Raw genomic sequence first — 18,214 nt, 5'->3', positions numbered from 1 at the left:
GCACATGAGATGTAAAGAACATTACCTTCTTAGCACTGGGTGCGTCTGAGCTGGGAGTGCGAGGCTGGGATTTCACCGCCTTGGCTTTGGGTGGAGTGCTGCTGCCTGCAGAGTGCATGTTATTGATTACACTTATAACAAAGCAGCATTTGCAGCACTGGGGTCACTTTAAAGTGTCCACAAATTTATTTCTGCATTATATTAACTTGAATTATGAACCTGCTTCTTTAAGTAGAGACATTAAAGGTGAACAGAGTTACTTTACTCTTAGATATCACTATTAAATTACTGCAGTTGATTAGTTACGATAAGAAATATTTCCTGTATTAGAAGTTTCTGAAATGTTGTGTTTAGTTGCGTAAACTAAGTTTAAAACAGTTAAAGCATCATGCAAATATTTATAAAGTTTTGCACGATGCGAGCAAACCTGCAGAATCTAGACAGGAGTGTTTGGTTTATGTGTAAAATTCTATTATCATTGGTGGAAAACAATTTACTGGTTAAAAAAAATATTTTTATCTTCAAGGGGAAAAAAAAAAGCAATGCTCTAATAAATGTCCACTAACCTGCAGATAAATCTTAAAATCTCACATATGCATTTATGGAATTTTCTTAAATAAACATCTGCATGATGGAGACTACTTTTTCTTTATGTGGGTGTTTCCAGGAAGGGCAGAGACGCCTGCAAGTTGAAAGCGATTCATTTGAAATCTCAGGGTCCCTCCTCAGTCTCAGGCCAGACTGTCAACAAGCTCAGTGCATATTCTGCACATTGTGTTGCAGACACAGTCAAAGCATCACCTCAATCATAACTGGAGGGTTTTACTTATTGTGTGTGCAAAGATGCTAAACTTTAACCCAGTTACAATGAAACAACGAGGCCTCAAACATTTTAACAATACCTATTCTGCCTCAAATACAAGGTTATGAATTTACTGATTATGTAAACAAAGCTGTATCAATAGCATTGGTGGCATTTTAAAGGGAAGTTTCCAAAAATTAAAAACAAGAGTCTTTAACCACAAATAAATTGTGGTCATTTGAATCTTCACTTTTTAAAGTATTAAGTGTAACTCAAACCTAATCTTAGGTAAATCCGGACACACAACAACAATGTAATTTCCCTTTATGTACGTGACTTGTGAACTTACTCGTCTTCTTGGGCGGAGCGCCTTTGTTGGAGGAGGACGATGGCGAGCTTCCTCCGCTGTCCCCCCCCGATGAGCCCTTGTCATCGTTGGATGTAGACGGACCTGCTGTCACTTTGAAGTCGCAGTTCTCCTTCGATATGCGGTACAGCTCCTGTGCAGAGTGATGAAATGACAACATGGGCTTCGGCCAAGAGATGTAATCTTCTGTGTCAGTGGAGATTGAAGACCCGTGCCGGATTCAAATAATTAAGCCCAGGCATGTTTTACTGCCTCGGCCAATATTTCAACTCATCCGTCAATACTCGCAGGAAGACTGCAAATTTGCTCCTCCTCCCCGCCGTTTCAATCATACTTCATGCTGTCCCCCTGGGTGCTTTGTTTAACAGTGGGATTAATTATTCCATTCCTCTCGTCACCTGTATTACTACACATCCTCCCATTTTTCCCCCATCATATTTTACAATAGAAAGCAATTAGCAACAAGCATCCCTAGAAGATACGCCTCAGTTTTAAATGAATGGCTGATTTCTAAAACGTCTTTTGTGCCGTCTCAATAAAACTTCATCACTGAGCAGCGGCTAATTCTTTCTCAAGCACTACAAATCAAAAACGCTGATATCCTACTTTAAGCTGGTGCAAGTTGGTGGCGCTCTTCCAGTCCTTGTCATCGCGGATTCTCGTCATGCGGGGGAAGCGGATGGAGATGCCATCAGCGGTGTGCATTTCCGATTTGGAAAACTCTGCGCCTGTGATCTCCCACACAGGTGCTTTCTGTAGCACAGGAAACACATAATCATATATAAAAGCCACAAAGGGTCACTGCATGCATTAAAAACACCTCCCATCTCAGAGCCCGTCATTATCTCGGCGCTTTTCGGGGGTAATTCATTTAAAGGAATTCCTGTGGATACACGCAAGAGACGCTTTCAACTTCTAATTTCATTCAAAGGGTGTGCAGTATCCAGATATACAACTGTGCTCTGCGTGAACAGGCCTGCTGGGAAATCCAAATGTGCTGAGTAGTGACATCTCACCTCAGGATCGCGGATAATGAAATCTGGATAATAGTTCTTGATGATTTTCAACCAGCTAGGGATTTTGCTTGGCTCCTACATTAAGACACAAACACACACAGACACACAAAAGATTAATTTTCAATTTTATGATATCAGCTCAATATTCCTGGTTAACCTCTAAGTGGATTCTCTCTGACCTTGCTGATTTTGATCACATCCAGCTCTTTCTGGAGCCTGGCCAACATGGCGTCGTCGTAGCCTCCGGAGCACTTGGTGACTGTGCACCATTTCTTGGAGTCTGGGTCGTAACAGCCCATTAGAAAACTGGACATGATGCCCCCTGGTGGGTAGAAGAAGACGCGCAAGCATTAGGTGAACTGCTTCCCACAGAATAGTCTCTCCACCAGCACCGACTTCTCAAAACCTGCCTCTTCAAATTATCTTTTTTTCTCCTTCCCACTCACTTCCTACAGCCTCTTACGACAAGCGTTTCATCTGATTTATTGTTTCTGCTCTATTAGCTCGTTTTCAACTACACGAGTCGTTTCATTAAGCACGCTTTGAAAACTTGTACCTTTCTCGTTGTGTTTGTTATGTTGTTGCACACTCATTAGCCAGCCTCCTCAATGGCCCCTGCTTCAAATCTCACCTGCTTCTCTATTTCACCCATTGGCATCTTCTCCTTATGTAACAGCCTGTATCTGCACATTTTTCATATGAAATCCTCCAATTTAGTTATGTTTTCCCAGAGTAACGGAGCTGTCTTGTTAATTTCATCATCCTATCTAAACATAATACATGCAAGAATCGTGTATTTATATTTTCGCTTTGTGTCACACCTGCAGAAGGCTTGACCCCGTCTTTCACAGCAAAATTAAAAGTTGGGGGCAAAAGTAAAACTGTCTTAACCGTTCAAAGCTGTTTTCATACATGAACTCCAACAAATGTCTGGAGAATACAGTCAGGAAATCATCTGAAGCTGTCCTTTTTCCCCTGCAGCACACAGCAGGAGAGATTTCGCATCAGACTAATTCTCACTGCTGGAAAAAAATTGTTCAAGAGAAGTAGCTGCCTGACTGAAGCGTGTGTGGACTAACTGGACTATTACACGCACTGCACAGATCATCGCAATCAGATGTCACTTTGTTAAAGGCCTTTAATGTCCTGACTGCGTCAGACATTTCATTTCAGTTCAGTTCAATTCTATTTTTGTAGTTCCAATTCACAACAGCAGTTGTCTCAGTGGGCTATCGTACTGGAAGATAAAGACTACAGCCCAGACAACCCAGTATAAGCCTGTACTTGGTGACAGTAGGAACAAAGAAATCCCCTTTAACAGGAAGCAGGAACAGCTATCCACCACAAGAGGGCGTAAAACAAAAAGAGCACAGAAAGAGGCCACAAAATAAAGAGAAATCAGTCAAAAGTTAACGGCGTGCAGTAGCGGCATTTAACCACACCAGGAGAGAAAAGGGGTGACTGGAGAAGTGCTCGGTGCATTATGGGAAATGTCCAAGCAGTCTGAGTCCATAACTAAGGAATAGTTGAGGGTCACCTGATCCAGCCATAACTGTAAGCTTTATCAAAAAGGAACATTTGAAGCCGAATCATTAAAGTAAAGATGGTATCTGTCTCCTGAACACAAGCTGGAGCTTCCACAGAACAGAGAGGCCCTGACAGCTTTAGGCTCTGCCTCCATTCTACTTTTAAAACGTGTAAAAATCACAAATAAACCAGAGAAAAGTGCTCTATTTGGATAGTATAGTGCAACGAGGTCTTTGCATTCCCACATGTGCTTTTGTTGGGTAATGTCTATAGTTCAGTGATCCATTAAATGTGTGAAAATGGCTTAAATCACCTCATTTTATGGCGAAACAGAATTGTCAGGGTGAATAAAATAAAGCATCAAGAATGGGAAAAGACTCCATGCCTAATGAAGCAGATGGTTAAGGCTTTACAGACCGTTTGAGCCTTTCCCGTAGAAGGCTCCCAGCACCACCAGGTCAGCTGTGTCTGCCATCGCCCCTTCATTCAAATAGTCCTTCTTTACTTTCAGCCAGTGGCGCTTCCCCGGCTCATAGGTGCTCTGAGACACGCAGATATAAAGCCTCATCATCGCAATGTTTCAGCTACACGTACAGTTTAAGCATAACTTGAGAAATTGAACAGTAAATAAATCTGATTACCAAACGCCGTCATCAATGAACCAACTCACCTTTACGTCTTTTAGCACCAGACCTTCAAGTCCCTCCCTGATGACACGAGTTATCATATCCGCCAGATCCCCTGCTCTCTGACACACACACAGACGCACACGTTTTTAACATGTGTACGCATACAGCACAAAGACGCATTCACAGTTATACTTACAGTGACGTGCTTCATCTCTGAGAACAGGATCCTGTTGGGGACTTCAACCATGTTGTCATGCAGGAACTTCCTGCGTTCACACAGAGGCCTGAAGAAGACAGAAAGCCAGCGGACACGTGAAAATCCACGTTTTCTCTCCGCAGTGCTCTAAAAGTTTGTAAACTTCTGGCTTTGCCTGGGATTCAAACTCCACTCGCACGGGTAAAATCCTCTGCTGCATCCCCACCTCCACATTTTTGCTCTTTATAGTCCTCACCTGATCTGCTGTGCTGGTGGGTTATTCCACGAAGAATCAATTAGTGCCTCCCAGCTGAGCCCCACAGAATCAGCCAATGTTTTGGTACAGTAATTTTTAGGATACCAGATAAAATCAGCCAAAACAAAATATGCCCACCTATGCTGTGGCGGTCCATTGTGAATAAGGGAGCGGCTGAAAGAAGCTTCTTCTTTTAACTTTAAGTATATTCAATAAAGGCATTCAAAGTTTTACCTTTATACTACGAAAACACTCAGTTACAGGCCTTTGAATTATCTAAGGGTGGGTGCAGCACTTTTTGAGAGTAACTTCATAAATTTAGTAAGTACAACGAAATTCTCAGGAGTGGAAAACACAGTTAAGCTCTGTGTAAATCAACTTTATACTTTATACCATTATTTCTATGAGCAACTCTGAGCATAAATATCATTACATGTGTCACAATTTTAATAGGAAAACTTCACCGTTTAACTTATATTACATACAGTTAGAGGAAATAAGCACTGGAAGTCTGGATGTTTAATCTGTTGTCTGATAATACACAGGAGGGCATTAAAAAAGTGCATTGTGGGTAAACTCACGGGGCTCATATCACCATGAGAGAGAGGTGATTAGTCAAAGCTAGTTATGACTTATAAAAGGTCCCTTTTTATGAACTCTCTGATGCCAGGCAATCAGATTCTGGAGCCAATCCCCTCTGGCAGGAGGGAGTATTGGAGAAGTGCTCAGTGCATTCTGGGAAGTCCCCCAGTAGTCAGTGTCCAAAGGAGCATAACTAAGGAAGGATTCAAGGTCACTTGATCAAGCCATAACTCTAAGCTTTATCAAAAAGGAACATTTGAAGCCGAATCATTAAAGTAAAGAACTGAAGTTTCCACAGAAGAGAGAGGCCCATGGCTCCATGCCCAGTGAAGTGGATGGTTTAGGCTTCACCCTGGACATAAAGTTTTTGAGTCACTCCCCTCTGGCAGGAAGCTGCAAACCCATCGGGATCAATACTTCACTGCATTCAAACAGCAGCTTCTTTCCATCTGCAGCGGAACTGCTCAACAAAGCCTCCTCCACTGATTCACTTTATAATCACTGTTTTCCATTAACACACCATTATGCTTATTCAGCCCATTAACATTTGCACATTGGACTCCACTGCACTCCATATACATTTGAAAATGTATATTTATATATTCTCATAGTGCCTCTATAGAAGAACAGCTTAAGTATTTGTCCAACAAATTGAAGATCTCTGGTTCGTTCCTGCGAGGAAGAAAAATCCATTTGTGGAAGGCATTAAAAAAAAAAAAGTATGTACCAAATCAAACTCTACCTGAGCACACAAGCATGATTTTGTGCTTTTGTATCAAACATTCACTCACATTTATACTTGGATGAACACAGTGAACAGCAAACTGGGGCTCAGCATCTTGTATGAGGATACTTAGGCTACGTTCACACTGCAGGTCTTAATGCTCAATTCCGATTTTTTGATCAAATCCGATTTTTTTGTCTCCTCGTTCACACTACAAATAAAATGCGACAGCAAACGCGCTCTAGTGTGAACGCTCAAAGCGGCCCGCATGCGCAAAAGAAGATGTCACACACAACGCGCTCTGTTTAGACCAAGAACAAACAGTATTGTTTGACTGATGGCCGTTAATATAAAGACTTCGGACTTTACGTTTCCCAATTTTTGCTTTAAGTTATTTTGTTATTTACATAATAATGTAAATAACCTAATAATGATCCTTATTGCCGTTTAAGAGAGGAGCGGTGCTTCAAAGGATAGCTGCAGATTTCTGTCAGAATCTGCAGATTATACAGTACAAATAAAATGTTTACGTTGTCTTCCCAACAGTTTCACTGACATCTACACTGGATGGCTAGGAAGCGTTCGCGATGTCTTCTCGGGCGCTGATAATTGGCTTCAGTCTTGTGTCGGTGACGTAAAAGGCGGATTTAATGCGACTTGACCGTTCAAACAGCAGTCGCTTTCTAAAACATCGGATATGTATCGGATTCAGTACCACATACGAAAGTGACCCAGATCGGATTTGAAAATATCGGATTTGCGCCGTTCACACTGTCATAGCATGATCGGATATGGGTCGCATAGGGTCAAAAAAATCGGATTTGATGCGCTTTCGCCTGCAGTGTGAACGTAGCCTTAGGCATGCAGACTGAAGCAGGGATCAATCCCCAACCTTCCGATTAGTACATGACCTGCTCTACAGCTACCTTCGATATAATAAGGGAGCAGCTGAAAGTAGCTGTTATATATTGTAATTTTTCTTTTGCACCACTGTTACACAAAGTCACATTACTTGTTTGTGTTAACACTTGGAAATAAATGTGATTCTGGTTCTGAGGTTTGCATAAATTAATTTTGATTTTTAAGGATCCTCAGACACCCTGTTACATGAACGACTCTTGCTCAAGTGGATGTGGAATTTGAAGGTCACTAGATGCTGAAGACTGGTCCTCAGTGTCCTTCATTAATCATTTCAAAGTCCCCCTGTTCCAGACATACAAGCTCGAGTACTGATAATAAGTTATTATTTTCTTTCGTTAGAAAAAAAGGACTGCAAATAAAGTGAAATCTTTCCATAAAACCACAAATTAACCACATAACAGCGAGTGAGCAAACCACAAGGACAGAGCAGCCTATTAATGTTAAAAACGACATGCTTGCATCATCCCCATAAGGGGTTACTCTGCACAGTGAAGTGCAAAGTCATTTCTGAGACAAAGGATGGATTGAAAGAGCATTACCTCTCCATGAGACTCACACCATTGAAGTAGATACAGTCAAAAACAAAAAGGCACACCTTGGCGTCTTGAAAGGCTGCTTTCTGAAGGGAGAGGAGAGGAGAGGAAGGTTTGTGGGGTGACAAGAAAGCCAAGAGGGAGAAAGGGAAAAAAGCTGTGTGACAAAACAAAGAGCATAAAGTGGCTGCAGTGTTCTCACCTTGTGTACACCCAAGGTCCCGAAGGGCAGGGGTTTACTGGTCTTTGTGTCAATTAGGAGGACTTCAGCATCCAGTATCATGCTGTGGCCACCAGGAAAAGCCTGAGGGATGTATTCTTTGAAATGGGCCACCTGAAACATCAACACAGACACACACAGGGAGCTCAGTTACTGAGTGGAAACAAATACCATGTGACAACAACAACAACTATTACAACAAGCACAAACCTGTAAAAACAATAGGTTTCATTAATAAAGTGCATTATTTTCAACCAAAAAATGTTTTAAAAAGCAAAGATCAAATGAGACATTTGATGCTCGTGGTTCAGGCTTGTACCCACCATCCTCTTTTATAACACTGTGGGGGATGATCTAAACAGTTCTCTGCCGTTATCATTCATCAGAATAAAGAACATTAGGTACCTTGGACTGTTGTAATTAGACTCCATTCCCACCCCCACAGAATGTTAACCTAGCATTAACATAAATTGCCTAATTACAGCAGCTGAGGCTGCATAATTAGCCATTTGGCTGATGGGCTGCAATGACAAGACGGTCACTCAAGACAAAATGTCTGAAGCCTTCAGGCTAGAGGACTAAAAGTGGACCGCAGACACCATAAAAACAAGTACCAGGCTTTAAAATGCCTCAGAAAGCATAGGCTGCACTTCCACATGAGAAGCCTGGAAAAATATGGTGTGTATACATCACGCACAAGAGCTACATGGCTTTTTCCAACTTGTGCCATGCTTGGCATCCTCTTCTTTATGATTGTTGTGAAATGCGTTTTGTGTGCACCGAAGCAATTTCAAAGGGCTAATGAACATGATGCAGAGCTATTTATTCCTGCATATTTAAGTTTCTGTGCATCATGCTGAGAAAGCAAATGCTGGAAAATCACTGTGGGAAATGTCTGAATTTCACGCTGGGAAAATACCTTTAAGCTGCTAATCCTGCCGGGGCAAACCTGAACACACTGCATCCTGATGAGCATTGTTACATTAATCAGTAAATAGCTTCACGGACCGGGAGCCCGCACATTTGCATCTGTGCTGTCTGTGCATGTGCGCGATAAGACTGACTTTGTGAGGCAGCACTGGTTTGAGGCTGCGACTGAAGTAGCTGAAGTTGTCTCCGTTCTTGTGGACCTGCACGCGCTCGCCATCGTACTTGATCTCAGAGTACATCCCGTTGGGGCATTTCTTCATGGCGTACTCGATGGATTTACACGCCTCCGCCTGAAACCACAACAAGGAAACAATCGTTTCTGAAGTTCTAATTGCTTTATGTGAACTTACTTTTCATGAAAGGTTTCCCAAGGTTGATCCAATTTAAGAAGACAAACAAGAAAAAAAGGTTATCAATCATGTAGGATTAACAGTAGATTCAACAATTTCCTTCACAATATGAGACCATTAATAAAAACATCCAGTGAGAATCACCAAGTTCGAAACCACGAGGGTGATGAAATTTTGTAAAACTTAAGTTTATGTCAGTATACGCCAAAAAGAGGGCAAACGGTGACATTTAAGTCTCCTCCTGGGATCTTTCAGGGTTTCTGTTGCTGGGAACCTCAGCAGCACACCTGGTTCATTAGAAAACCTTGAATTTCTTTAATCATTAGGAAGTTTTGCAGGCAACTACATGATGTGGACAGACAGAAGATGGCCAAAATTTATTTATTATTGCCATGACTTCAAAGTGACTACTCATGTACACAACACCAACCTAAATGACTATTTTGTATCCACTGAAAGATGATCTAGCGCTTCATCTTCTGCCAGCTCATGTTAGGAGAACAAAGTTAAAACTAATAACACCGAAGTTGCTCGCCTGTGGATCGTTAGAGAACAGCCTGTGCTAATCATTTGTAACCTAAAATGCAATGCGGGGATAGCTGCAGCGCATTTCCATTTTCTTTTATTTGGTGTAATTAAAGGGCCGCTGTGTAATGTGCAATTTAATGGTCTGTAAAACACATTTTAAATCATGCTGAATTAATATTTGCACTTCAGGATGGGTTGGGGACAGTTACGTGTCTGCAGTGCAGAGTTATCTGTAGGATCCAGCTGCTGCGTGTCTGGCTGTCGAGTAACAAACCATCAAAAAAAACAATATATTCTCTAAATATTCAGACATTTTAACTTAACATAAAGTAAACTTTGGCTCATGCTAAATCTTTAAGCAGGCTGCAAACAGACAGAGTGACTCAGCTGAATAGCCAGTCGTTCTCTCAGTGAATGTGTGAAGTTGGGACTGCTTTGTTTAGACTTGATGTATGGCCATCTTAACGACCGCTGCACAGAAAAGTACTTTTGCTCAGGATGAATGACGACAGACAGAAGAGCTGACCTTCTAAACTGAGGATTTTCTGTAATCCACATCTTTTCCTTGCATACAGAACTGCACAAAGCCTTTGAGCACACATCAGATTTAACACCTCTAATCACTACATTGTGATGTTTTTGCAGTGAACCACGGCAAACAAAAGTACGAGTTGCAAGATTTACTGCTGCAGAAGCCTTGAGGCATGCTCAGAGCTCAATCTACAAACAAGATGTTTGTCTAGACTATTTTAAAGAGAAACGTGGAAGTACCGAAATGCGAACAAGCACCTGCGCTACGACAACTTCACTGCCTTTGACCAAAGTACGACACAGTGACCATATTCTGGTGTTCATTTAGGCTGACATCTGAAGGCTGTGAATGCTGCAGCACAGGATCCACATCATTTTCATCAAACCCCTGATTAACCCAATCCTCTTATAGACCACTCCCACCAGGCTAGAGCTGCTTCCTCACAGGTTAAAGGTGATCACTCCAGGCAACTTTATATTCATCTGTATCGTCACTTCCCTCTAACACACACCGGGGTCAGGGGTTAACTTTTTCTTTTAATTTGTTACCGTGTCTGTATCCCTAATTTATATCCTGGTTTATTTTCACAGGTAACATCCGTCCCGTCCCCTGACACGTGTAATAAATCGGCAAAATAAATGAGGCCATTGCTTGGGGAAAAGTATCCTAATACTTATGTAAATATTTTAATTTTGTACTGTGCATGTGTGTCTTGTGTGATTTATGAGGTCAGAAAGGTCAGATGACAGACATCCTCTATTCCCTAATTGAGTTAATTAAGTTGAATTAGCTCACATAGTTTTTAAATGTGACTGCTTCTTCTTCTTCTTCTCTTTTTTTTTTTACATCACTGTGGTTCAAACACCTCAGCTTTGCATTCACATGAAGACTCGGAGATTAAAAGCAGACAAAGACCGTGTGTATGTGCATCTGTACTGTATAATTTGACACTTTTTATTAGGAATCCTTACCAACATGGGCTGGACGGGGGTCATAAGTGAGGCCTCGATAGTGAGGAGTTTCTTAGGTCCTGAACCATTGGACACCTCCTGCTGATTCTTTAACACCCTTTCAATCACGTCTCCCAGATTACGCGAGGCCTTGAAGGCATCGTAAGCGTTTGGATCCACTGCATCCAAGCTGCATAAAGAGGCAACAATGACAGGCTGCTATTAAAAAAATAAAAATCACAGATCACATGATGGTCAGCCTGCATCTGACTGAGAAAACACAGCAGTGTCCTTTCTCTCTAGGGCAGGGACGAGCAATAAGCTGAACTCAATTCTGCTCAATATTAATTTTGTCTCTTTATAAATTACTGGTAAAGTCCTTCACAACAGTCCCAGTTTGTCATGTGGTCCCCTTGGGAAAATTACTGCGCACCCCTGCTCTCTAAATGCCTTCACGCAGCATAACAGTGCCTAACAGATGCCCTCATTGTAGGATCAAGGATCGTGCTTTTTCAGTGCATCTGTAGCCTTGATTTATTACGTTTATTTTTACAGAAGCCCACATATCTTTACCTGAAATGTATAATTTATGACCACAAAGAATGAAAGGTTGGTAAAGATCATAAATTACACAGACAAGATGGTCATAGTCACCATAACGTTGCCCAACAGCCACAAAAATCCTGGTGTGCACTTTTTTTTGTCCTTTTTTTCTCTCTAATGAGGACCATAATTTACAAAAATGATGTTACTGTGATCAAAATGAATTGAAATGAGAGATTAAGAACAGAAACACGGATGATGGGAGTCACAGGGTAGTTTTTCCATAACCTTCTTCACAGTGACTTTTTGAAACTGGACGAGCTGCCCTCTTCTGGTCATTTGAGAGAATGCAGATTTAATGCAGCTTTAAAGCAACTGCCTCACTATTCAGACTTTCCATCTTTGCGTAAAATAAACCTGCCTCTGTCATGTTCAAAGAGAATAACTAAATAATCCAAAGATACTTACACGTGTTTAGCACCAGCGTTCATCTTCAAATCGTGCTTAATTAGGCGAACGATGCATTTCAGGTCATTACTGGTGCATCTGTAGGGAAGGGAAAATTCAGACTATTACTGTGAAGCAAATTCTGAAGCATTACAACATTTCGGGAAGACGAAATCTAAAAGCAAACAAATGACAAATATAAAATGATTGGATTAAAATGCCTTAAAGTGAATAATGGAAGCTGCACACACCTCAGAAAGAACCTGCTTCGTTAGAGGCAGCTGAAAGACGAACACTTGAGCACTGCAAGTTCACTTTACTTGCTTTGCCCTATTAATGTTATAGTATGCTAGCAAACCCTTTAGTTGGTACAGCAAAAAAATAATGTCCATGTCTGTTTACAGCTTGCAAGATGCAATTTATGACAAACAAACATAGCCTGGTGTCTGCTGCAGCGGAGGGGAGAATGTCAAATAAAGATCTTGGGATAATGTACGCGTTTGTGTTAGACATGCCCGAGGCAGGCAATCGAGAAAGGAGGGAAAAGTACACAAATGCAGGCAATAGAAAAAGCCATAAGAAAAAAATAATAAGTGGAAGGAAATAATTGTACCATAAATACTGGAAAATGGAACCTCTAAGTACGTCTTCCTGCTTCTATGGAGCTATCGGAACTTTTACAGACAGTAAAGCAAAGACGTCACGTGGAGAGGTGCAGCTACAAACACCAAGGTCAGCCTTATTGGGGTTATTTGTAAGAATTACCATATCTTTTAACATTTTAACACTCAGCCTGACTGATATAAAAAATGATTATGTGTTTTATTACTTTTTGGCAATATCCTCCAGCTCGTTCTGCTGCTCATCCTCCTTCGTCAGCTGGGAAAGTCGGGTCAGGGATGCGTCCACTTCCTGGATGGTAAGGAGACTTTTGGCAGCTGGGGGAAATGATTTACTCTCATCAAAGAACATCCTCACCGTCTCAGACACGTCACCCTTAAAAGGAAAAACGAAACAAAAACAGACACGATGTCAAGAGCCTGTAATTCTGCGTTCGTGTTAAGGGTCTGTCCACTTCGAACACCGAAATACTGTAAGAGTGACGATTTATGGACGACAGACCTGCTCCAGATCGCGCACCATGTCATCCTGGTTGCTCCTGAATATGCGGCTGAAGAGTTTTACAATCTGCTTGTCATTGAGGTTGTAGACGCTTTTCACAACACCCGGCAGGAGCAATTTCACAGTCAGGTAAAGATCGCCGTGGAACTTATCTAGGATGGAAGACAAAGGAGAAAATTCACAGAAATGTAAAGATGACGTGCTGGATTTTGTATATATACAGAAAAAGGTAGAAAAAAAATAAGAGAGAGACAGCTACCTCCACTTGTGCCCTTCCTGAGGAACTTTTCAATAATCTGCGTCTTTGTATTGTAGCTGTTGTTTTCGGCCACCATGGCACAGAGCTTGCGAAACTCTCTGAAGAGGCAGTCTTTGTGCTGGGGGTCACAGAGCTGGGTGGACAGCGCGCTGCCTTGGCTGGCTTTGGCAGGGGAAGAGGACGCCCCAGGGCTGCTGCTAGAACTGCCAGCCTTTGTTGCTGTAAGGAGAGTGAAGGGGAACAGTGCAGAGACCATGATTTATTGATCACTATGAAGGGGCCGGAGTGGATTCTGAAAAATGTCAGCCTTTGTACTTAAGCCCGAATTCTCTACAACACTGATACTGGCTGAAACCATTGTTTTCAGAGCACGCCACATTCATATTATTTTTATTCCTATTCTGGCCGTGGCCCTCAGACTGTAGTGCACGAGTTTCCCTGCCTATTCAATCCAGTTTATTACTGGTGGCTTACATCACCACTGGGAATATGAAAGCAGTTTTGCTTCCACCTGTTTATTGCTTCAGTTTGCTGACTTGTGGATACCTGTAATTGAGCTATAAGCTGCAAAGGGAAACTACTAACAGAAAACCGCTTTAAAGATCCCACATAAGTTTGTTTACTTTTCTAAAGTGTTTTCATTTTAATTTAATTTAATTAACGTATGCATTTAGGTCCATTATGGAAAACTGCCAGATTTAGCCTCACAGGCTCATTTCCACCTGCAGTCCCTGGCAGGTTGACAACATTCATTCTATGCATACAAAAGACCCAGAAGCATGTAAGTGATGTGCGTATTTGGTTTACACAACTGCTAGTGACTATCTTGTGAATTCTTTGCATGTTAACGCGTGTAAATTAATAATTAATAAGGACTGTTTTTTCTTTTTTCTGAGTGACTTGAATTTCGACATAACTCACCAGTGAAGCCTGAAAACTTCCTTGGCGCATTGACAGATGGGTCAGCGGGGGGAGCCATCAGCTTGGCCTGCACCTTCTTTTTTGGACTTGCATTAACTTTGGCCATCAAGTCTGCAAGACAAGGCGAGTGGATTTAGAAGAAAGAAGACCTGAGATGCCCTAACTTATTTATTTAATGTTGACAATATACTAGTGAGATCACACATAAGTGATGTGTATGGGACCTAGCTGTCACAAGACTACATATCAAAGAGTTTGCTGTATAATGCTATATGAATACATAAGCCAGGGCATGCCTACAGTCTTTATGGCTGTTTGTTCATTATCCTGTAACCTGCATTTAACAGCCTACACAAGGAAACCAGGAAATTAATCATTTTCCTCAAGAGAAGCAAAGAAAGCACAAGTTGCATGTATGCCCTAAATCTATACACAACCTATGCAAGTACCCAACGCTGCTTACAGCATTTATACTTGTGTCTCTTTTGCACTGCAACCAAAATGCTAGCTGTTGAGTTTCTGGCTTCAAGTTGATCCACTGTCTTCCAGTCAATTACAAAAAAATCAAAACAATTCACAATTACAATAATGTTCAGTTACATTTCCAGGAAGGCATACATCAGGTTACAGCATAGAGTTTCAAAGGGGTTTGCTCCTGCATAGATTTAATATAGATGCATAAATCCAAATTAAATCTCATTTTCCCTAATGACAGTTTAACTATAAATAAATATACAATAAATGGGCGAGTCAATTACTGACAAATATTTTTGACACATTATTGCAGCTTTCACTTGACAAACACTAAGTAAACATGTTGCCATGCCTTCACTGAACGGCCATCTAATTATCTGTACGGGTACAACAAGTAAGTTGACACTGGGCGGGAAGATGTGAGCCACACCACTGGTTTCATGTCAGTATCCCACATGTATTCACAATACTACTAGTATATCAGTCAGCTGCTGCACTTCAACTGATTTGCGGGATTGTGAATTGAAATTTCAAGAATAGATCAGGTCACATCAAAAGTGCACTGCAGCTGAGATTCACTGACTGTTGACTTTATGAACACAGGAGCTTGATCTGATTCCAACAATGGGTAAAATTTTCCTTTGGCCAAGGCTTAAATATTGCCTGTGAGCAGTAGAAGGGTTTAAATATACAATAAATGTATGTTCACAGACAATTTTTCTGCATAAAAAGCATTTTAAAAATGTGAAATTTACATTTTGAGTGGCTTTTGTACCTGAAACGTGTTTATTTATGATCTCCTTGTCAGCATCCTGTAATTCCTCCCAGCCCTCCAGGTCGGTGATATCCTCGATCTTCTTCGTGGTGGCTCTGGCTCTTTCCAGCTTTTCGAATATACACTTCACATGGTACCACTCTTTCATCTCCCCTGCAGACTCACTGAAAGGGTTTGGCACAACTTTGCCTATGCGCACTATTCCCTTCTGGATTTTGTCCTTGCATTTCTTACATCCTGCTGTGCCACGTTTGGCATATTCAACGAGAAACCTCTGATCTGCCATATCCGGCTGATTGGAGAAACTTTGATGCAGGAAAAGCCAGGGAGGATAGTTTGGGAGAAGACTGTGCTTTTGGGATACCGAGGATAATGCAGAGATTTTCCTTGTAAAATGTAACTCATGAAAAGACAAAGGTAGACGCTCAGCACATGAATAGACAGAAAAGGCCCTACACAACCTGAAGTGTTTCTGACATCTAACAAGTTTTCCACTGGGATTTAGGACTACGCAGATAGTCTTTTGAAGCAATAAAATGAGAGTTTTCTGCATTAAGTTGCAATGATGAACAGTTCAGAACCTAAAAAAAGCAAAAGGATATAATGGTTAATGACACAGCTTTCTTTTAAATACAAGGTACGTCAATATACTAAAAAAAACCTAATGCTAACAGCTCTAATAAAAGGTTCACTGACTCAGCAATATGTTATGCATTCATTGCAAGTGTAAATTTCCTGATTCCAGTTAGGCAGTAACATTGCTTCCCACTGCACATTCACAGGGCTTCTGCAGGGTTCATAAAGGCAAATTTATTACATTGGATCCCTTTTTAAGTCAATTTAATACAATTTATAGTTGTATAATCCAAAATATTAATGATAAATGGAAAGCTAGTAGGGCCAGTATGACAAAACATTATTTGTAATATTTCAGCACTTACATAAAATTCATATAAAAATGTTTTTAACGACACAACTGAATTACTTCATGCAATGCTGACCTAAATCAGTGGTACTCTGGAGCCACATGAGTCTCTTTGATCCCGCTCTTGTGGCTCCAGGTGGCTTTGACAAAACAATTAGCAATCCCTGAAGAAATGGACTACGAATCCAAAAAACAAACAGAAAAACAAACAAAAAAAGCCCACAAAATGAAACTTAGACTGGTCGTTTTTTGTTTGTTTTACTACTTTTAAAGCTATTGTGTTGTTATACGTTTTATTTATTGTCAAAATAGGCTACTTTTGCATTTCAAAAATTTTTGTTGGTAATAAAATAAATAGATTAAAAAAAAATAACACTTACAAAAATTATATACAAATGGCATTATCATAATGAAAATACTAACAGTTCCAGATAAGCATAACTAGGCTGCAACAGAGTAGCCGCATGTGGGAAAATAATTTTGTTTCCTCCACCTATTAGTAACGTTGATAGGCTGACTTATAGTAATGGGCTGTGTAGCCTTCTTTATAAGGCTCCAATATCTTCTGTGGCTCCATTCAGAGTTTTTAAGTAAAAAAAAAAAGCCCTACATTTCGACGATAAATTACACAGATTTCAGTAGGCAGTAAACAAGGAAAAGGTCAGGATGCTCCATGCATACAAACATGACCTTACAATTCTCTAACACAAATCTACAAAAAACAAAAGAGCACACGGATTACCCTGTTGGACAGAACAAAAAAAGTAAAAGACTATTACATGTCATATATAAGCTTTGGAATAATGGCAAACAGCTAAAATTTAAAGGATTAACGAACACAGATGTATCAAAGTGCTCTAGAGTGTCACTGGACAGTTTTTCTATCTTGTTTATTCTTTACTGTAGTGACTTTAATGCAACACAATGTTTTCAGTTCAAGGCTAATAAAGGATTTTGGAAAAGACACAAAGTACACGTTGACTTATTTTAATATTTACGCATATTTGAAAAAAGAAAAAAAAAAAAAAACAGCGTGCCTATTCAGTTACACAAACGTGCATTTTTAAATGTTAACGTTAAGCGCACCTCCAAAACATCCGACGTGTAAGTTTGCTGACACGAAGGCAAGTGGATATGCTCACTAACGTTAGCATTAGCAATGCTCACTTTGTTCTACGCCCGAAGGAAATTATCACGTCGACTTAATAGACTGCACACCAGTTATCACAAATACTTTAACATGCTACTAAAAGTGCTACACGTGTTTATGTACTGTACCTTAGAGAAGCCGAGTAAACGGTAATAGGACGCTTTAAACTGCTAGCACTCCTCATTGTTGTTAGCCAACAGCCCAGCGACGTTAAGTCAGCGTAATTGCAATTTAAATATGCAAAGCCTTTCCGGTTTGGCTCCGCAAAAATAAAAGTACTGAAATCTGTAGTAGTTCGATTGAGAACAGTTCCGACTATTTACGACTCGTATGTAACTCCGTTGTACTAATTGCAAGAAACCGTCCTCTTACAAAAATAGTAAGAGGTGCCCTAATTTGTGTCCAAAAGGAAACTTCGCGCTTTATTTTAAAAGACAAGCAACCATTTCCGGAAACTCTCTGCTTAACCCCGATTAACTTGACACAACTAGCAATCCTAAAGGGGCTAGTGTGTAGGCTAAGAAGCATGGGCTGC

At 40.7% G+C, this 18,214-nt stretch overlaps 1 protein-coding gene across 1 annotated transcript in view; it reads right to left on the bottom strand.

Moving 5' to 3' along the window:
* lig3 (ligase III, DNA, ATP-dependent) overlaps positions 1–18,214 on the bottom strand; it is a 20,171-nt gene extending 1,957 nt beyond the window's left edge. The window contains exons 1-19 of the mRNA XM_085470991.1: positions 17,808–18,214; positions 15,605–16,185; positions 14,356–14,466; positions 13,435–13,653; positions 13,176–13,327; positions 12,883–13,049; positions 12,075–12,152; positions 11,085–11,253; positions 8,838–8,993; positions 7,756–7,887; positions 7,560–7,639; positions 4,538–4,625; positions 4,383–4,460; positions 4,130–4,253; positions 2,365–2,507; positions 2,186–2,260; positions 1,776–1,922; positions 1,152–1,302; positions 26–105 (exon numbers count right to left, since the gene is read on the bottom strand). Coding sequence (XP_085327117.1) covers positions 26–105; positions 1,152–1,302; positions 1,776–1,922; positions 2,186–2,260; positions 2,365–2,507; positions 4,130–4,253; positions 4,383–4,460; positions 4,538–4,625; positions 7,560–7,639; positions 7,756–7,887; positions 8,838–8,993; positions 11,085–11,253; positions 12,075–12,152; positions 12,883–13,049; positions 13,176–13,327; positions 13,435–13,653; positions 14,356–14,466; positions 15,605–16,157 — 2,703 coding nt within the window. The 5' untranslated portion in view covers positions 16,158–16,185; positions 17,808–18,214. The remainder of the gene's footprint in view (positions 1–25; positions 106–1,151; positions 1,303–1,775; positions 1,923–2,185; positions 2,261–2,364; positions 2,508–4,129; positions 4,254–4,382; positions 4,461–4,537; positions 4,626–7,559; positions 7,640–7,755; positions 7,888–8,837; positions 8,994–11,084; positions 11,254–12,074; positions 12,153–12,882; positions 13,050–13,175; positions 13,328–13,434; positions 13,654–14,355; positions 14,467–15,604; positions 16,186–17,807) is intronic.

This window comes from Copadichromis virginalis, linkage group LG10 (assembly GCF_057382275.1).
Source record: "Copadichromis virginalis isolate Kocher_CV1m ecotype Utaka linkage group LG10, C_Virginalis_male_GT1.1, whole genome shotgun sequence".
Taxonomy (NCBI): domain Eukaryota; kingdom Metazoa; phylum Chordata; class Actinopteri; order Cichliformes; family Cichlidae; genus Copadichromis; species Copadichromis virginalis.
The sequence above is the reverse complement of the archived record's forward strand: the minus strand, read 5'-3'. Positions and strand labels throughout refer to the sequence as shown.